Source organism: Netta rufina (assembly GCF_964035555.1).
Source record: "Netta rufina genome assembly, chromosome: 2".
NCBI classification, from domain to species: Eukaryota; Metazoa; Chordata; class Aves; order Anseriformes; family Anatidae; genus Netta; species Netta rufina.
Window position 1 is genome coordinate 157,924,474 of NC_140124.1, and position 19,777 is coordinate 157,944,250.

The 19,777-nt window shown below is 57.6% G+C and overlaps 2 protein-coding genes across 2 annotated transcripts; one reads left to right on the forward strand and one right to left on the reverse strand.

The window, feature by feature from the left end:
* Positions 1–1,124: 1,124 nt before the first annotated feature.
* LOC311207038 (ubiquitin carboxyl-terminal hydrolase CYLD-like) lies at positions 1,125–13,350 on the forward strand. The gene is made up of 16 exons (XM_084282915.1): positions 1,125–1,172; positions 2,631–3,222; positions 3,320–3,779; positions 3,881–4,162; positions 4,372–4,447; positions 5,291–5,511; positions 6,016–6,169; positions 7,069–7,207; positions 7,822–7,932; positions 8,108–8,199; positions 9,065–9,131; positions 9,952–10,084; positions 10,357–10,465; positions 10,643–10,761; positions 10,980–11,199; positions 11,648–13,350. The coding sequence occupies exons 2-16, from the start codon at positions 3,095–3,097 to the stop codon at positions 11,830–11,832; spliced, it is 2,496 nt and encodes an 831-aa protein (XP_084139041.1). The 5' UTR covers positions 1,125–1,172; positions 2,631–3,094; the 3' UTR covers positions 11,833–13,350.
* Positions 13,351–13,529: 179 nt separating this feature from the next.
* NAPRT (nicotinate phosphoribosyltransferase) lies at positions 13,530–19,565 on the reverse strand. Its single transcript, XM_084283252.1, has 13 exons — positions 19,194–19,565; positions 17,864–17,991; positions 17,665–17,747; positions 17,197–17,327; positions 17,007–17,122; positions 16,661–16,854; positions 16,310–16,450; positions 16,006–16,090; positions 15,684–15,764; positions 15,328–15,430; positions 15,077–15,234; positions 14,544–14,651; positions 13,530–14,423 (listed from the first exon to the last, which is right to left on the reverse strand). Exons 1-13 carry the CDS (start codon positions 19,549–19,551, stop codon positions 14,364–14,366), a joined length of 1,746 nt encoding a protein of 581 aa, XP_084139378.1. The 5' UTR covers positions 19,552–19,565; the 3' UTR covers positions 13,530–14,363.
* Positions 19,566–19,777: the final 212 nt, after the last annotated feature.

Here is a 19,777-nt window from a genome sequence, read left to right on the forward strand (position 1 = left end):
CGCAGGACACAGAGCTATGGGGACACAGGGCTATGGGACTATGCAGTATAGGGTTATGGGGACACAGGACCCTGGGGACACCGGACTATGGGGACACAGGGATATGGGGCCATGGGGACATAGGGCTCTGGGACCGTGTGGCATGGGGTCATGGGGACACAGGACCATGGGGACACTGAGATACGGGGCCAGGGGGACACAGGGCTTTGGGGACACAGGGAGATGGGGACTCAGGGCTATGGGGACACAGGGCTATGGGACTATGTGGCATGGGGTTATGGGGACACAGGACCATGAGGACACCTGACTATGGGGACACAGAGATATGGGGCCATGGGGACACAGGGCTATGGGATTATGTGGTATAGGGTTATGGGGACACAGTGGACAGGCCATGGAGACACAGGGCTATGGGAGTGTGTGGCATAGAGTTATGGGAACACAAGACCATCGGGACACCTGACTATGGGAACACAGGGATATGGGACTATGTGGCATAGGGCCATGGGGACACCTGACTATGGGCATACATGGATATGGGACCATGGGGACACAGGGCTATGGGTTCACAGGGCCATGGGGACACGGGGATATGGGGCCATGGGGACATAGGGGACAGGTTATGGGGACACAGGACACAGAGCTATGGGGACACAGGCCTATGGGACTATGTGGCATAGGGCTATGGGGACGCAGGACCCTGGGGACACCTGACTATGGGAATACATGGATATGGGACCATGGGGACACAGGGCTATGGGGACACAGGGCTATGGGACCGTGTGGCATAGGGTTATGGGAGTTATGTGGCATAGGGTTATGGGGCCACAGGACCATGGGGACACTGAGATACAGGGCCAGGGGGCCACAGGGCTTCGGGGACACAGCGATACGAGGCCATGGGGCCACAGGGCTGTGGGACTACGTGTTATAGGGCCGTGACACCACAGCCCTAAGGGGACCCAGGGCCATGGGCCCATGGCACCACAGCACCCTGAGAGGGGGGGCGGGGCTAAAGGCGGCGCGGTCCCGCCCCCCCTCCTCTCTCATTGGACAGCCGTGGCTCCGCCGCCGCTTCCTATTGGCTGGCCGCCCGGCGCCTGGTGGTTGTGACGGGGCGGACCGGAAGTGCCGGCGTGAGGGGGCTCCGTGAGGGCCGCGGCCGGGGGCCGGTGAGGAGCTGGGGGGGGGGGGACACGGGGACAAGGGGACAAGGGGGGGGACACGGGGACACCGGGGGGGACATGGGGACACTGAGGGACATCGCTGGGGTCGCGCTGAGGCACTCCCGGGGGGGCTGAGGGGGTTTCTTGGGGGTTTGAGGGGGTCCCTGGGGATGTGGGGGGCATAGGAGGGGTCTTGGGGACAGTAGGGGGGCAAAGGGGGGCCCTCGGGGCAGCAGGGGGACAGAGGGGGGGCCCTGCCACCCCAATGTCCCCCCCCAGAGGGGGGACATTGCGGTGGCAGGGGACCTCTGGGAGCAGGAGGGGATAAAGGGGGGAGCTGGGGACAGCAGGGGACAAAGGGGGCCTTGGGGATAGGGGTGTGAAAGAGGGGTCCCTGGGGACATTGGGGTGGCAGAGGGGGGCCTTGGGGACATGGGAGTGGCAGAGGGGGGCCTTGGGGACAGTAGAGGGTCAAAGGGGGGCCCTGGGGGCAGCAGAGGGACAGAGGGGGGGCCTGGGGACATTGGGGTGGCAGGAGACCTCTGGGAGTAGCAGGGGACAGAGGGGGGCCCTGGGGACAGGGGGGTGACAGGGTACCTCTGGGAGCAGCAGGAGATAAAGGGGGACGTGGGGACAGCAGGGGACAGAGGGGGCCCTGGGGACATTGGGGTGGCAGAGGGGGGGGGCTTGGGGACAGCAGAGTGACAGGGGACCTTTGAGGACAACAGGGGACAGAGGGGGTTCTTGGGGATAGGGGTGTGAAAAAGGGGTCCCTGGGGACATTGGGGTGGCAGAGGGGGGCCTTGGGGACAGTAGAGGGACAAAGGGGGCCCTGGGGGCAGCAGGGGGACAGAGGGGTCCCTTGGGGACAGCAAGGTGGCAGAGGAGACCCCTGAGGACAGCAGAGTGGCAGCCCACCCACCCTCCCCTGGTGCTTCCCCCCCATCCCTGTCATCCCCATCCCCTCGTCCCTCATGTCCCTGTCACCTAGGACGCTTCCCCCGCTGTCCCCACCGTGCCCCCGTCCCCTCCTGCTGCGGGGGGGGGACAGCAAAAAGCCCTCAAAGACCCCAATGCCACCCGTCTGTCTGAACTCACGCTCATTTCTGTCACCCGGGGGGCAAATCACAAATCTTTTGGTGCCAGAGAGATCAGGAAAATGTTGAATTTGTTCTTGTTTTTCTCTTTGCACGATCAGAAATTAGCTCGATTTTATTTTATTATTTTCTCTATTTTATTATTTTCTCTATTTTATTATTTTCTCTATTTTATTATTTTCTCTATTTTATTATTTTCTCTATTTTATTATTTTCTCTATTTTATTATTTTTCTCTATTTTATTATTTTTCTCTATTTTAATTTTTCTCTATTTTAATTTTTCTCTATTTTTATTTTTCTCTATATTTTATTTTCTCTATTTTATTTTATTTTCTCTATTTTATTTTCTCTTTTTCTGTCCGACAGCTGCCTTCACGTTTCCTGCCGTGAGCCCTTCCACTTCCCTTAACGCCGCCTCTCGATTCCTCCTCTCTCCTCTTTGAAGTTTTAAGAGCTTTTAATCTCCCTTTTTAATATTAAAACAAGCAGCCTGGGTCCCGTTTCGGTGCGCTATCAGCCAGCAGGGGCCGATTACATGAAAGCAATGGACAAATTTGTACCTTTTCACCCCGGATATTTAATTAATTTGGACGTATTTGCTTTTAAAGTGGCAATCTTTAGGATCTTAGCGTAGCACTGAGGTGGTTTCCATGCTCTGCGTGCATTTGGAGTATTTATTTACTTCGAGGCAACTTTTTCAGACCAAAAGTGGCTTTTTAGAGGATTTTTAAAAGGGAGAAGCTCGCCTTTACCCCCATTCAGCGAGTAAGCTGCAGGAGAAGGCAGAGCTTAACGATGCGATGAGCCTGAAGCGGGGGAATTTGGGGTAGATGCTGAGGGATCTGTCCTCCCCGCGAGGGTGGGCTGGTGCTGGAGCTCAGAACAAGGCAGAAGACACTCAAAATTTTTTGGAAGACGCTCCAAATTCAGACGGACGAGGGCTTGAGTGCGCTGCTGGGTTTGAGACCTCCCAAAACCTCTTCCAACCTGATAAAATCCTACAATATCGCGCGTGGCTCATCCTTGACTTCGCTCTCCTGTTTCTCACAACTCAGGGCACCGACGATGAGCCTCCCGCCTTCGGTCGGGGATGGGAACTGCTACTACATCCTGACGGAGGGCTGTGCCTACGGCAGCAAATACTTCCCCCCCGGCAGCCTCTGCTTCTGCAGCGAGCGGAGTTACCTGCGCAGCTTCGCCGACCGGCCCTCGGCTCGTTTCCTCAAGGTCGTGATGCTGGACGACGGCTCCACCGTCGCCGTCACCGTGGAAATCCTGCAGCCGGTGCGCAGGGAGGTGGCCGCCCTCCTCCTGGGCGTCGGCGGCCCCAGCGAACGTTTGGATTCCTTCCTGGAGAGGCTGAGCCTCGAGGCAGCTCTGCAAGCCGGGCCGGGCCAGAAGGTGACGGTGGAAATCGAGCGGCAGCACTTCCCCGGCGTCGTCCGCTACGTGGGGAGCATCCACAAAAGCCCCCTGGCTGCCTTGTCCCCGGTCTTTTTCGGGGTGGAGTTACAGGTGAGCGGGCAAAAAAGGGCAAGCTGCTGCTTTTTTATTTTTCCCCCGTCCTGTTTGTCACCACGCCGATCTTTTCCGGCCTCTTTTTCTTTATTTTTCAGGGCGAGGGGGAGAACAGAGGGCGCAGCGACGGCTCCTACCGCGGCACCGAGTATTTCAAGTGTAAGCCCGGCTGCGGGATCTTCCTGCCCTTCAGCAAAATCCGTTTCACTCCCGGCCCGGAGAACGAGCCCGGGAAGCAAAAGCCAAAAGTGGAAGCGGAGGAGGGGGTGCCCGTGAAGGTGGGGGACGCCGTCAGCTTCTACGTGGACGAGGTCCTCAGGAAAGGAATAGCGATGGCAGTCTACAGGGAGGGATCCCAGTGGTTCGTGAAGGTTTGCCCGGTAAGAGCAGCCTTGTTGCCTTTTCCTGATTATCTTTTGTGTTTTTTTTTTTCTTTTTATCCCCGTTTGTTTGAAATTTTATACGAGTGAGGCCTTAAAGAGGAGCGGAAGCCGCGTCCAAAAGGTTTCACGCAGAGTCTTTGGGCCTGTTTGGAAAAAATTGGTTCATATTCCAACCGCTTAGCTGATGTGTTCTTTGCGCCTTGCAGGAAGAAGAAGGAACAACTGACATCTTCAGAGAAATCCCTCTGGACTCCGTCGTGAAGGAAAACCTGATTTCTCAGAGTAGGTTGTCATCAGATGGGTCCACACCGTGCGTGTCCTCAAGCGTTTAGCGCTTCTCTGCGGGTTACCCGTGAGCTGAAGGTCCAAAAAGCCTTCATTTAGTCCCAACTAATTAAACCAGGAGGCTTGAAAGATCCGTAGAAACATCTCAAGTTCGTTGCAGCATGCTGGGCATTAGGCACCTTGAGCTGAGCCTGCCATTTAGCAGGAAGAAGAAGAGAGATCACGGCGCGTAAATATGTCCTAGGACAGAAAGCTCCATGGGCTAAAATCTTTAATTTAGCTGTAGGAGGTGGAGCAAGCCTTGTGCTGACACCAGAGGATCTCAGGAAGGCACAGATGCTGGCAGTGGTGTTGTGAATCACTGGACAAGCCAACAGATTCGTGGGATTTCTCTGTTGCCGTCAAGAAATGCTGTGCAGATGTCCGGGCCAGACCGAGGGGAGCTGTCGTTAGACTTTCCATTGAATTGACCTCGCTAAAGGCAGAAAAATAACCCGGAGACACCCCCACTGCCATTTCCATAGCCTGAAATGGCTCTGTGAAGGGCTGTGCTAGCTCCGGGGCTGGAGAGAGCAAGGAAACAAGGGGTGGAATCATCTCCTCTCGCCCTCAGCAAGCTGCTAGACCAGCTTGGCCCTGTCATCGAGACATTTCCGGAGGATTCCAGCTCGTGGCCCTGGCGCTCAGCTTTGCGCTTGCACGTTTAGTCTCTAATTTCAAAGCCGACCTGCTATTAGGGCCGGCGACGGGATCCCGAGGTGGCTGTCACTAAGCGTCGCCTTCCTGTCTCTCCTGACACCTTCCTGACGTGCTTTTTTTTCTTTTTCTTTTGCCTCCCAGGTGTTTTTCCAACCTTCGGCTCCGACGTGGGCCTGGGCCACGCGAAGCAACCGAAACGGCAGGCGAGCGAGAGCGGCGAGGAGGGCGAGAGCGGGAACCCGCCCTTGGAGGTGAACTCCATGGTCCAGATCACCTTGGACAAGGGCAATCAGGTGTTCGGAATCATCCGCTGGCTGGGGTACCTCCCCCAGATCAAGCACAAAATGGCAGGAGTTGAGCTGGTAAGGAGCAAAAGGAGTTGGACTCGATGATCCTCGTGGGTTCTTTCCTTTTTGGGGTGTTTTATAAGCTGTGAGGTTGCAAATCAAAGCAACCTGAAGACCTTCAGCTCGTGATTTCACAGCCTGAGCAGAGACGAGGCTCTGACGTGTCAGGGTCTGGACTATGAGGGCAAGCACACCTGATCCCGAATGATTTGGATGGGTTGAGCCAGGGAGGGCTGCGTGCCCCCTTGAAATGGGGAGGAGGAGCTGCAGAGAGACTCTGAGGGTTTATTTAATGTCTTCAGGAGCAGTTATTGAAGCGTGGGGCAAAATAATTTGAGAATTCTACAAGTGGGGTCGATAAATATAAAAAAATAACCAGAGTAGGTGAAAGCAGCCAGCGAACCAGCACCAAAACCTGTGCACAGCTCTTAAAATCCTAAATGGCCATAGGGGAAATCACACCTGCCTCATATAAAAGCTGCTCTCATGGCGTTCCTCGATGTTTTTTTTTCCCCCCAGGATGAAGATAAGGGGGTCACTGCTGGCGAGTGGCTGGGCAAATATTACTTCCACTGCGCCCCGAAGCGCGGCCTCTTCGTGAAGCTGCAGTCCTGCCAGCCTGACGTCCGCTTCCAGAGTTCGCGCGGCAGCGACCTGAACCTCGTGGAGGACAGTAAGTTCTGTGGGAGAGGGGGACACGGTGCCGTGCTGGGCCAAAGCAGGCTACAGGGGAGCCCTTTGTGCAGTTTTTTGCCCGGTGGTTTCATCCCCGGTGCTTTCCTGGAGTGTCCCAAGAGATGCTGGTTTTGGCTGCGGAGAGCTGGAGGCAGGAGGTAACGGTACCCGGGGACGGAGAAATAAAGGGAAGTTTGGAAAGTGAGAGTATTAAACCCGTTTTCATGTCGAGTTTGATGTGGTAACACATTCACGAGAAGACACGGGGAAGAACGGATCAGTGTTGTCATTTAAATAGGGAGAAACGCCTCCAGAGCAGAGAAGATGAAATGAAACAGCCACTTAAGATGTTGTAAATGAGATCAAAGTAAATAAAAATGCAGGATTCCCATAGGGACTGCCCAGAAACTAGGGACAGGGACAGGGGAGGATTGTCTGAAGGACCTGCTGAAGAGAGGAGATGGGATTGTAAAGGGAGAACACTGAAAAAATCAAAAAATATCACGCTGAGAAATCGACTTAATCTTCAAAGGTGGACGTAGGTCGTTTTAAAGGATTTAAAACGACACGGGACATTTTAAAGGTCTTTCCAAAGAGCTTGCATATAACGCAGCACCAGCCTGTTCGTGTTTTTCTCCTTGTCTTGCTTGGCACAGCAGTGGCAGAGGCGTTGTGGGTTGCTCTGGGGAGGAAGGGCAGGTTTTCTCTCCGTTTCCAGCAGATAAATGACTAAAGAGACCAATTCCCATCCCAGCGTGGTTCAGTCCCAGCAGGAGCAGCACAGAACAAGGCTGCGCTGACCTCTGAGCTGTCTTTTGGGGCTCTGGGGAAGGGCAAGAGCAGTCCCAGCCGAGGTGGGAAGCTAAAAGGGAGCTGCTTGTGTCGCTTCTCTTGCAGGTGAGCACGAAGCTCTTCCCCATGCTCCCGTCAGTTTTCCTCCCCTCAGGAATGAGGACGCGGTGTCCGTCCTGCGAGGGCGGATGAAAGGGATCCAGGGCCACTGCAACTCCTGCTACATGGACGCAGCTCTCTTCAGGTAAGTGGTGGTGATGTTTGCCCAAACATAAAGCGATCGTTTAAGAGCTGCAGCACTTCCCCGGACTCCCCACGTGGCTGGAAATTTTGCCCTAGACCAGAAAATAACCGCGGGGGGATGCAGCTCGCTGCCTCCTGCTCTCCTTCCTAACCTCTGAGGTTCTCAGGCCCTGAAGCACCCTCGTGAGTACCTCAGGTACCGTGCGTCTGTCACGCAGGGCGCTGAGATCTCGGAGCCCTCTGGACTGGACCGTGCTGCTTCTGTCACTGGAGGAGGCAGTGGCTGGCAAAATATTTCAAAAGAAACCACCCGGGAAGTCCCAGCTTCACTGTGCAGCAGTGTTGGGAGCCGAACAGACTCGGTGGTGCCCCCACGAGCAGTTTTGGCTGCAGAGTACGAGATTTCCTTCTCCCTGGGCTGCTTCCTTGCTCCCACCGGGTGTTCCTTAAAGCAGCTTTGGTCTTGCTGTGGAGATGTGCTGGTGCTCACCCCTCCGCCATCGGCACGCGTGGCCTGTTGGAAATAAAACCCACCGATTGTCCCGGAGCACAGCGCTTTGGTTCTAACTGCTGCTGCAAACCCGTCGGCACTCACGCAGCCCTCTCTCTTCCCAGCCTCTTCTCCTGCACCTCCGTGCTGGACTCCATGCTCTTCACGCCCTTCACGCTGTGCGACAGGAACGTGCAGGAGATTCTGCGGGAGGAGATCGTTAACCCCCTCCGAAAGTGAGTACAGCGCGTGGGGATGCTCCAGCTCTTCCAGTTGTTCCTTTCCCATGACAGTAATGCTGTCCCAACACTTCCTGCACACGTGTGAGCTTCCCCTGCTCGGCAGAAGCCTTGTGATGCTTCGATTTCGGAATGAGAGATCACCTGTGGCTGCTTTGCTTCTTGTTTCTAGGACTGGCTTCGTCAAGGCTCGGAGCGTGATGCACCTTCGGGAGCAGTTAACCGAGAAGGGCAAATGCTCGAGCTTTACCAACGCTGAGAAAGGTAACGTGCTTCCCCAGGCTGCTTCAGCCTCTGCTGCCTCACCCAGGCACCAAACTGGCAGCTTAATTGCGTGCTTCTCCCGTGCACACGCGTTGACGTGCGAGCTGTGCTGCTCATTTATGTTAAAAAAAAAAAGTGCCTGTGAGATATTTTCGGCTTCCGAGAGCTCCCCGTGCTTCTCGACTGACATTTGTCTGATGGGAGGATGGGGATCGCTGGGGCTCTCTGCCGCCTCCCAACTGGTGGCAGCTGCTGCCAGGAGGGGAGAGGATGAACCGCGTGAGCAGAATTTCAATCAAGGGGATTTCCTTGACCTTTATACTTTGAATCGGCCCTGATAAATCCGGCCCTGGAGTCCCTGCCAGAATCCAGCGTGGTTTTATCGTGTTGCCGAGATCAATTTCTCTTCCGAGCTCTGATAAATTATTTGGGGTTCCTCAGAGACGCTAGTTTGGTTAAAAATAAGCCAGAAAACGCCGACATCTGGAGCCCACCTCTCTGATTCCCATTGCTACATCCCTGTCTGTGCTCAGCAAGGCTCCCTGTAGTTTATGACACCGAAGCAGGTTGTGCCAAACATCGTTTCAACAAGCTCTGGGTTCCCAGATAGCAAACGAGTGGCATTGATTCTCCTAGAAGCAGCAGGTAGCTCATCACTGAACAGCAGCTGCGGTTCTGTACGGCTGTGTATTTATTTTAGCTGGGGGGTGGTTTAATTACTGTTTGGTTTCTTGAATTTCTGAATTTTTCTAAATTTTTCTGAAATTTTTCTTGGTTTCTTGAACTTCTCTTTGAATTCCTGCTCCTGGTCTTGGCTTCCCGTTAACGCCTGTGGAGTGACCCCTGCTTTTCTCTGCCCTTCCAGATCCCGAGGAGTTCCTCAGCCTCATCATGCAGAAGATCCTGGGGATAGAGCCGCTCCTGAAACTGCAGTAAGTTACCCCGGGCCCGAGTGATGCAACTCCCCTAGGCTCACGAGTTCTTCGCCTCGCAACCACCAGGTGTTACTGCACCTTCTCAGCAAGGCCGTGGAGGCACAGCTCAGGGATTTGTGCTCAGCTTTCTGCTCTCCAGTAGCTGTAGCCCGTGATCTCGCTTGCTGTCAATTCATCCTGGGTGGGCCCACCCTGGAAAAGATGTTTTTAAATTCTCCCCGGAGGCTCCACCTTTGGAAAACGCTGAAAAAAAAACCTCGTGCCAACCTTAGGCAAAGAAAGCAGTGGTCTGAGAAACGTGGAGGGCTCTGTTTGACAGCCTTGGGATGCGTTTGGGATGCGTCCAGGCTGTTCGAGCTGGCTCGGATCCCGCAGCCTCTCAAAACAGGGAGCCCCGTGGATGCGGTCCCGGTTTCTCAGGACCCTACAAAGAGGATGAGAGGCTGGAGGAAGGCCAAAATAACCGGGCTGTTGGGAAGCATAGAAGGGGATTGTTCGGTTTCTGTGCTCGTTTGGGGGGCCGTTGGCCAAGCCTCACATTGTGGGGCGCTCACAAGGGCCGAGCACAAAGGGAACTCTGTGCTGCAGCTCCCCTGCGGAGGGGCATCTGAAGGAAATCCTTTCTCTGCCGGTTCAGGGATGGAGAGTTTTTGGGGGACCTGCTCACAGCTCACCTTTTGAATGCCCGAAGCCTCGCTCTGTGGGTTTTCTCCGTGCAGTTATAAAGAGATCCTTCATTTGAGAAGGAGTTTGCTGGTCGTGCTCCGTAGCACTTGGTTTAAAAATACCAAAATGTCTCTGCTTCGTGTCCTTGCAGGTCTGGAGGCCACGAGGGACTGGACTGTTACTGCTACCAGATATTTATGGACAAACAGGAGGACCTGGTGGTTCCTGACGTACAGCAGTTGGTGGAACATTCCTTCCTGACCTATGACCAGAAGCTAGTGGAGGTGAGCCCAGCTCCTTTCTGTCTTCGTTGCCATCTGCTGCCTCTTTCTTGCTTTCTCCACCATCCCTGCGCCCGCCAGTGGATCTGGTGGATCATCCCCGAGAGATGTCTTAAGGGATTTGACCTGGGAAGAGGGCCGTGCTTTCCCTGCTGCTCTCAGCCCTCGGGAATAACCTGAGCAGAAAACCTTTCCTCCCAGGAGCAGCACCGAGACGAAACTCTCCGGGATTTGCCTCTTCTGGAGCAGTGACTAGTTTGCCTTCGTTTTCCCAGATCCCCTCTTGCTTCATTATCCAAATGCCGCGGTTTGGGAAGGAATACAAAATGTTCAGCAAGATCATCCCTTCCTTAGAGCTGGACATCACCGATCTGCTGCTCGACAGTAAGTCGTTAGGCGGTGGTGCGAGTCACCAGGACACGGGGCTGGGCTCTTGGGGCCGTGAGCAGGAGCTGAGGTGGGATCGTGGAGTGATTCCCATCCCCTGAATGCCTCAATTCTGCGGGGTTGCAGCTGAGGCTGAGGGAAGCTGCCTCCTCTCGCCCCTTTTTCCCTCCGCAGGTCCCAGGGAGTGCTGCGTGTGCGGCGACGTCGCCACCCTGGAGTGCTCGGGGTGTTTTAAGGACAAGATGTTCGCGCCTACGGGCCTGAAGCAGTTCTGCAGCACCTGCTCCAAACAGGTATTCGATCTCTTTGGGCGCTCGTGGCATCTGCCGTGGTGACCCCACAGCAGGTTAAACCCCCAAAAACGCCCACGTTCCCCTCGCTGCCCCTGCAGCTGGCCAGGTTGGGTCCAGAGGAGGATAAACTGGAGGTCTGACCCCTTCACGCTCCTCTTCCTAGCAGGCCAGGCTCGGTCCTGCTCTCTCAGCGCTGCCACCCCGTTGTCTTCCCTCAGGTTCACTCCCACTACCGCCGCAGAACCCACAAACCCACCAGGCTGCACGTCCCGGAGGAATTTCAGTGCCGGAGCCCCCAGGGAAGCCAACGGGTCCCCCGCGAGAAGATGGAGCTCTTCGCCGTGCTCTGCATCGAGACCAGTCACTACGTCTCCTTCGTTAAATACGGCCCCGAGAACGAGCACTGGATGTTTTTCGACAGCATGGCCGACAGGCACGGTGAGGATGGAGCCAGGAGGGTGTAGGGTGAGCGGGGCGGGCGCTGCTCTGCATCGGGGCAGCGTCAGGGAGGTTCTGCACCAATCCTAAAAGGAGCCCGAGGCTTTCGGAGGGAACGCAGGGGGCTGGGAGGGGACAGCTTCGTGTGACAACGGACAGCCCGTTGCTCTGAACCCACGAATTAGGATCCCAGTGCCACCAGTATGCGTTTAAGCCAACCCCAGGGAAAAGCAGGAGCAGGGCAAGGATATTTGGGAGTTGCTCCTGGTGCTCTTGTCCCCTGGTTGCGTTCAGGTTGGGGACTTCCCGAGCCTGCAGGTGGCCCCCAGATCTCCCAGCCGAGACTTGGACTTGCTGCCAGGCGTGATGGTGACTGCTCAGGCTGTGGGCCCTCATCCTTTGGGGCCACGTTTTGGACTCAAACGTCTCTCCCTTCCCCCGATTTTAGGTGACGAGAACGGCTTCAACATCCCCACGGTGACTCTGTGCCCCGAAGTCGCCAAATACCTGGACTTGCCGCTGGCTGTGCTGGCCCTGGAACAGCCCCGGGACATGGACGGGGTGGCCAAACGCCTCTTCTGCGACGCCTACATGTACATGTACCAGAGCAACAAGATGGCTCTCTACAAGTGACGCCGTTTCGGGCTGGTGTCAGAGATTTGAGCTTGGGGTGGCCCCGCAGCCTGTAACGGGTGAAAGCAGCCGGAGCCTGGGTGCCCCGAGCTTGCACTTCTTGCCTCTTCTTGCCTCTTTTTACCTCTTCCAGCGTCTGCCCTTCAGGCTAGCTACGGGAGCCTGGCTGGGTTTGGAAATCCGGCGCCGGGTTTGCTGGAGAGAGAGCTTGGGCCTTGCTGCAGACCTGGATTCGGCGTTTTTACGCTCAAATTCTCTCATTCCTGCCTTCTTTCTTCCTACCTCCTTCCTCCGCAGGTGCTCTGCCCTACCTCAGTGTCCTCCCCGCACCCTTTCCCTCCCAGGACCAGCATCTCGAAAACTCGAGGAGTTACCCTCAGGTTTGTGAAGACCGAGAGAAAAACCACGGCCTGGCGTGGACACGTGGAGTGAGAGAACCAGGTGGCAGCCGTGTGGCTGAGACGGGTCAGGAAGGTTTTCCCTGATCCCACCCCAAAAGCTGGGGCCCTGAACTGTCCTCCCTTCCCTTACCCAGCTTCTTAATACCTCTGGCACTTTTACCCACTCTTGTTTTCCACCGCGAGGTTAATTGGATGTCGTGGGCTGCAAACATGCTCAAAAATGTGTCTTTCTGTAGGAACAAACATAGGAAAAAAAGGTGGAGCAGAGGAACGGCAGGTGAGCACGAGGCACGCTGTCACCTTTTTGTGAAGCCTGCGTTATTGCTACGGGGCAGGAGGCGTCCTAACAGCCCTTTCTCTCTTGCTGTCCCATCTTTAAATCCACTTCTGGGATCCGTACCAAACACCAACAACAATTTTGGGACAAAACTGGAAGAATGAGCGCTTTTTATGTTCCCTTTGCCACGGCAGCAGGAAGGATTAGGGTCCCCGAGTTGGGAAGAGGCGTCCTTGAAGTTAAATAATTTAAATTTGCGAGTTAGGAGGGTGTCAGGGCAGTGGGAAGCCAGCTGGGGACTCAGTGCTGTGAGCTGTTTGAGCCAGCTTCGAAGGATGGATGCAGTGTAATGAACCCAGGCTAATTAATTTTTAATTTTTGGGAACACTGCCATCCCATTTAGCTCCCACCCTTCGGCGAGCTGATGTTTGGAGGAGAGCCACGGACAGCGGTGTGCAGGGAATGGGGAAGGCTGTGACCCTGCTTCTGAGCCCCGAGGGCAGCCTCGCTGCCTTTTCTTCTCTGCTCAATGGTACTTTTATTTGTTGTCGTGTAGGAACTCAGGCCAGGCTCTTTTTGAGAGTACTGTGCGCAGGTTTAATAACAAAAAGTGTTTTTTTTCCTCTCTTATAGTGCAGTTACAGTGCCTTATGGAGCACAGGCTCAGCTGTGCTCCAGCCTGATGGTTTTTTTTTTATAAACAGGACACAATCAGGCAACTCTTTGTGTTTTTTGTTTTTTTTCCCATCAACATATGCTGCAAGGACCTAAGCGATGGAGAGAAAAAATTAAAATAAAGCATCTTTTATCAAGCTTTCTGCTGGGAGAGGGCGCAAGTCATTGGGGTTGGTGTTCAACCACGCGTTGCTTCATCTGTCCTGCCTGCCCCCCAGGTGAGCTGTGCTCCAGCTGCCACACCAGAGGCTTTGCTGCTGGAATTAGGTACAGGATCCCCAAAAATGGGGACGTGAACATGTGCTGGGGTCCCCCCCCAGCTGCTATCATCGCTCAACGCTCGCTTCTCATTTCAGTTTTATTCAAATGTACACCACGAAGTGAAATGGCAGGTGATGAATTAGACATTCAAGCTGAAGGAGAGTTGTTTTTTTTTTAGGATTGGGGCAGGCACGCAGCGTGCTCGCAGCACCGGTGTGTAAGGCTTTGATTTTGTTTTGTGCTTTGGATGAAGTAAGGGCAGGGCTTGGTGCCACGCTTCCTCTCTAAGAATCGAGGTTTGAGGTCATGGGGGTTGATCTGAAACCGCCTTCCATGCTCGGGAGCCCTCGTAGAAAATGGAAAGGTAAAAAACGGGGCCACAGAGCCAAAGCTTAGGGGAGAAAGGGGGCAAAGTGCATCTGCCACGGCTCCGTGGGTGGGAAACCTTCTCGGCAGGGATTTTAGTGCCACCGCTGAGCCTCGCCAGGGGCTCTGGGACACGAGGATGGTCCCCGTGGCCTGGAGATGCCACCACAGAAGGCACAGGGCGGGTAAGGCCACCAAGGCGGGCAGCGTGGCCACCGTAGAAGGCACAGGGGTGGCAGGGCCACCGAGAGGGGCAGAGAAGGAAGGGAAGTCCCAGGCAATGCGGTGACAACGCTGGTCACCGCCGTGTCCCAGCCCAGGACGTGGTGGCCCCGCCACCTCCCAGCTCTGCCTGCCCCATCCGCGGGCACCTGGGGCGCGCGGGGAGCGCTTCCAGTTCCAGCGTGGTCCTCGGAGGGGATCGGTGGAGCAGCAGCCTCATTAGCCTCATTAATTCCCAATTAATCACCCGGCCTTCCGAAGAGGACGTGGGAAGCGCTGGCCCCCAGGCGGGGGCTTGGCAGAGCGCGGGGGGCGCGCGGGGACCCCCCTCACTGCCTGGCCTGCCGCAGCTCTGCGAGGAGGAGGTGCAGCTTCTCCGTCACGGCCACCTGGGGCGAGAGGGGACATTGAGTGTCCCCAGGGACACCGCAGGAGCCCGAGGGCTTCACCAGGGCAGAAAATTGGGGATGGGAGCGGGATTAATCAAGCCAAGCAAGCGGCGGACGTACCGGGTAGGGCTGCGGCTCGCGGAGCCGGCGGTGAGCGGGGCTGAGCTGGCTGAGGGATTTCTGCGCGTGGCTCCGCACCTCCGGCAGGCTGGGCAGTTCCTCACACACCTGTAGGATGGGGATAAAAGAGTGTCCCTACGTGGGGCTGCCACCCCGACCCGATCCTGAATGACCCAGGGCCGTGGTGGCAGCGGCACAGCTCCGCCAGCACCGTGGGGACGGGGTGACAGCAACGGTGACGGTGCAGCTGGCAGGGTTGTCCCCATGCAGGACAGTTGCTCAGTATTGAAGTTGAACAAGGGATGGTGTCTTTTATGCAGAAACTTTTAGGGTTTTCGCAATAGAAGCCCCAAAACTTCGTGGTGAGAGCCACTTGGCCGAGAGCAGCCCCAAACCACGTCTCCACCTGCGTGCCCAGACCCCACAGACCCTTCTGGAAAACCCCGGGGGACCCATTTCAGATGGGGCACAACCTCATCCCTCCCCTGGGAACCCGAATTTCCCAGGGAACTGGGAATTTCCCATCCCCTCACCTGGCCGTCTCTGAAGTACGTGCGATGCAGGGGCTCCACGGTGCTCGGCCAGACCGTGGTGGCCTCTCCTCTCCTCCCCAGGACGTGGGCCACCAGCTCCTGCCCTGCCTTGGGTGCGGGTTCATCCTCCAGGGCCATGAGGTCCATGACGGGGTGACCTGCAGGGGGGCTGGGTTAAGGGTGCTGACAATGGCGGGGACAGGATTTAGGGGCGATCAGGATTTAGGATCAACGGGGTTCCCAACACTCACCAGCATCGTCGTAGAGCCGATACACTGCCTTAATCCCGGGGATCGTCATCTTCTCCTCCTCCTCCGTGAGCTTCAGGCAAGGCGAGCCGTTGACCTCCACCAGCTGTGGGACAAGAGGACGTTATGGGGACGGGCGCCTTGTTTTTTCGCCACGTGAAGCTGGTGCCAAGGGCTGCTCAGAGCTCCATGGCCCCATGCGTGCCGGGGAGGCCACTGAGGCAAAACAGCCGAATAAATCATTAAAAAAAAAAAAAAAAAGAAAAGAAAAAAAAGAAACAACCCTCAAACCTAATAAATTATTAAAAAAAAACATAAACTATCCCCAAGCCAAGCGGGGGCCGCGCTGCCTCTCCTACCTTGTAGACGCAGCCCAGCGATGGCTGCAGGGGACACGTCACCAAGTTCGTCCCCACACCGATCACGTCAATCTCGCTCCCCTGGTGCAGCGGAGAAGACGACAACCATCAGCAGCCCGTCCTGCCTCTCATTTTTTTTTTTAAATCCATGCTAAAACCGGAGCCACGGGGCAGGTGAGAGGCTGCTCTGCCCAAAAATGTTTGGTTTCTGTCTGGCACACCCAAAAATCCGCTTATTCCAGCCTGGAAACTGCTCTTACGCAGGAGAAACTGAGTCACGGGAGGGTGACAGTCCCGTTGCCACCCCTCGTGGCTGCCTCACCTCCTGGATGAAGCTCTCCAGGCTCCGTTCGCTGATGTCGTTGCTCACGGCGATGGGGATGCTCCCAAACCAGGGCACCTGGAAGCTGGAAAAGGAAAGTGAGGAGCTGGGGAGGGAGCAGAAGGATGGCCCCGGGGGACTTGGGGGGGAAAACCTGGGAGCCTACAAGCACCCAAAGGTGTCCCGGCACCCCATCGAGCAAGGAGGGCACCCACCCCAATACCCAGGGATGACGGAGGAGGTGCTGGGTGCCCGGGGCAGGGGATGCTCTCCGCAGGCTCCCTGCTTGTTTTGGGGGACTCACGTGGTGCCGCAGGCTCGGAGCACCCGCCGGATCTCCTTGGACTGCTGGCCCAGGTCCCCGCTGTCCAGGCGCACCCCGATGGCGCGGTAGCCCAGCTGGTGCAGGGCCAGCGCCACGGCGCAGAAATTGGGCAGGCCGCTCCTGGAGAGGGCGAGGAGAAGGATTAGAGCCCGTGGCCTCTTTGCACAGGGACCGAGGGCAAGCTGAGCAGGAGGCCAAAGACCTGAGGCAGGTGATAGAGAAGGACGGGGACACTGCGAGGAGGCGTTTTGGGAGCTGTCCTCTCCTCCCAGCTCCTCCTGCAAGCCCAGGGGGACGGGAAGGGACGGGAAGGGACCCGTCCGTCCTCACCTCATGACGCAGTAGGTGTCCAGCAGCCCCTGGAAGTTGTGCGGGAAGGTGATGGCGTAGGACACGAAGGCGGCCAGCTCGCCCCGGTTGGCCTTCTCGGGGGGGCTCTGCAGCAGCTCGCACACCCGCTGCAACCACGACTCGGCCAGGGCTGCGAGATCCACCGGCTCCCCGCCCGCCAGCGGTGCCAGGACCTGCTCGGGGACATCAGCACCGCGTCCAGGGTGTCCCTGCACCACGCACGGCCCACAGCAGCCCCGTTGCCCTTCCGCGAACCCGAACCAGCAGCACTGGGGGGGACACACGAGGTCCCGCGGCCGGAGATGGGGCGTCCCATCCCGCTCACCTTGGGCTGCACCTCCTCCAGCGACGTGAAGGACATGATGAAGGAGTGGGCGATGGTGCCGCGCACCGGGATGCCGTAGAGCTTCCCCGCCAGGACGTTGCTGGTGAAGTCGAAGCCTGCGAGGAGGGACGGGGAGGGTGGGGTGACGGCACGGCCGCGGCACCGCGCGGTGCTGCGGGGCACCACTCACCCCCGATGTAGGAGTATTTGGAGGCGGACAGGCCGCCGTCCGGCCCCTGGGCGCGACGCAGCCCGATCTCCATCAGCTTCACCTCGGGGCCAGCGAGGAGGCGGAAGCGGGCGGCGTTGGTGGCCACCAGGCTGGGAGAGAAAGGGACAAAAACGGGTTTATCGGAAGAGCTTCTTCACCAAAAGGGGCGTCAGGCATTGGGACGGGCTGCCCAGGGAAGCGGTGGAGGGCTTTAAAAGACGTTTAGACGGAGAACTTGGTGATAGGGTTTAGTGGAGGACGGGTTAGGGTTAGGTCAGGGGTTGGACTGGGGGATCTTGGAGGGCTCTTCCAACCTAGATGATTTTTTGGGATTTTCTCGGGGTGCTGCTTAGCTCGGACACGGACGAGGTGCAGGGACAATGGGTGCAGCAGGGACGGATGAATTCTGCAGCCAGGGCATCCCCAAAAAGCAGGAGGGGCCCTTACCTGGCGTAGTTGACCAGGCACAGCAGCGTGGTCTCCAGCAGCTGCACCACCAGCAGCGGCCCCTTCACCTGCAGGAGCGGGACCTGTGGGGACAGCGGCGGTGACGTCTCCCTGGCTGAGCTTGGGGACGGGGGGACGCGGCCGAGCCCCGTTTGCTGGCGGCCCCGGGTCCCCCTGCGAGGCTCAACCCAGGTCCCACCCTGGAGAAGACGACGGAGCCTTCTGGCACGGAAGAGACGGTGACCTCCGAGGCATCCACGGTGCAGAGGTAATCGAAGAAGGCGTCCTCCGTCGTGCTGGGCAGGACCGAGCGCAGGTAGGCGATGTCTGCGGGGGCAGGGGACACCTCAGCCCGCGGGGACGGGACCACAGAGCCCGTCCCCACCCCTCAGAGGGCACCACGCCGAGCCCCCATCCCTCTGAGGGGCTGTCCAAGGGACCCCCCCGAGGGGTGCCCCGGTGTCCCCTCGGTCCCCAGGCTCCTCTGAGGGAACCCCAAGTGGCACTGAGAGGTCTCCTGGTCCCTCTGGGTGATGTCCCCGTTCCCTTCCTGGTCCTTCTGAGGGGACCCTCTATGCCCTGAGACCCTCTGAAGGCTCTGCTGTTCCCTCTAAGGGATGTCCCCATGTCCCCACACCGGGTATCCCGTCCCCAGGTCCCTCTGAGGGGTCGCCCATCCCACTGAGGGCTTTCCCTGCCCCTCTGCCAGGTCCCACAGTGCTTTTGAGGCCCCCCGTATCCCTCATAGGGACATCTCTGTCCCCTCCTCCCCCCCACCCAGGACTCCTGCCCCTTAATTCCCTCTGAGGCACGTCCCTGTCCCATTACCTCAGCCCCTTGTCCCTCAGTGTCCCCTAAGGAGTCCCTTTGAGGCACGTCCCTGTCCCCTCCACCTCCCCCTGAGGACTCAGATCCCTCTGAGGAATGTGAGGAATGTCCCCCTATCTGTCCCCCCCCCAACACCCCCATCCCCCAAGACCCTCTGAGGCACGTCCCTGTCCCCTCACCTCAGCCCCCCCCTTCCCTCAAGTCCCTCTGAGCCACATCCCGGTCCCCCAAGGATCCCCCTGTCCCCCCTATGTCCCCCAAAGACTCAGATCCCTCTGAGGGATGTCCCTGTCCCCCCCCCCCACCCCAGATCCCTTGTCCCCAAAGACCCTCTGAGGCATTTCCCTGTCCCCTCACCTCAGCCCCCCTTCCCTCAAATCCCCCCGAGGAGTCCCCTGTCCGCCCCCTATGTCCCCCAAAAACTCAGATCCCTCTGAAGTTTGTCCCTGTCCCCCCCCAAACACACCGCCAGGTCCCCTTCCCCCAAAACCTTGTCCCCTCACCTCAGCCCCCCTTCCCTCAAGTCCCGCTGAGGATCCCCCTGAAGGGTGTCCCCATCCCCCCACCCCACCCCACCCACCCTCCACCCACCCCTCTTTCCCCCGACACCACCCCGTAACCCCCAAATCCCCCGACTTTCCCCAAACCCCAAGAAGCGACGACAACCCCCGCTTGTCCCCCTATCCGCGTCCCTCACGCACCGGCGGCGGAGAAGCGAAAGGCGCGGAGGAAGCGGAGCCCCTCGGCCAGGCCCGCGCCCAGGGCGAAGGCGCCATGGAAGGGCTCGCGGCGGAAAAAGAGCTCGGCGGCGGCGGGGACACGGTGGCGACCGGCCCGCCAGTAGCCGTAGGCCATGGTGAGCTGGTAGAGGTCCGTCAGCAACGCCATGGCCGCCACACGGCGCGAGGGAGCCTGGGAGTCATGGCCTGGCGGGGAACAGCGGGGCGGGCAGAGGGCGAGAGGGAACGTGGTGGCTTGAGGGGGGACGTTGGGACACGGGGAGGGATGGTGGGGGCATAGGGCACAGGGCACGAGGGGAGGTGGTGTGTGGAAGGGCATAGGACGGAGGGGGAGGTGGGGTATGGGGTGTGGGGCTGCGTGAAGGGGACACGGGCAGCAGGAGGGGGGAGCATATGGGACACGGGATATCATGGAGTATATAGTAAGTGTGACACGGAACATCAGGGATAGGACACAGGACATCATGAATTATATAGGACATGGGACATTAGGGATGGCAGCATGTGGGACACGGGACATCATAGTGTGTATAGCACATGGGACA

What these genes read in the sequence shown, in the direction of transcription:
- NAPRT (XM_084283252.1), bottom strand. Translation starts at nt 19,551, where the DNA reads ATGCCCTTCCACACACCACCTCCCCTCGTGCCCTGTGCCCTATGCCCC. An exon ending in CGCTGGGCTGCGTCTACAAG is followed by an intron (nt 15,431 to 15,683) that starts GTAGGAGAGGCA and finishes CTTGTCCCACAG; the next exon opens with CTGGTGGAGGTCAACGGCTC. An exon ending in TCGGCTCTACGACGATGCTG is followed by an intron (nt 15,235 to 15,327) that starts GTGAGTGTTGGG and finishes GCCCCCCTGCAG; the next exon opens with GTCACCCCGTCATGGACCTC.
- LOC311207038 (XM_084282915.1), top strand. Translation starts at nt 3,095, where the DNA reads ATGCTGAGGGATCTGTCCTCCCCGCGAGGGTGGGCTGGTGCTGGAGCT. An exon ending in CCTGAACCTCGTGGAGGACA is followed by an intron (nt 6,170 to 7,068) that starts GTAAGTTCTGTG and finishes CTTCTCTTGCAG; the next exon opens with GTGAGCACGAAGCTCTTCCC. An exon ending in CAGCATGGCCGACAGGCACG is followed by an intron (nt 11,200 to 11,647) that starts GTGAGGATGGAG and finishes CCCCGATTTTAG; the next exon opens with GTGACGAGAACGGCTTCAAC.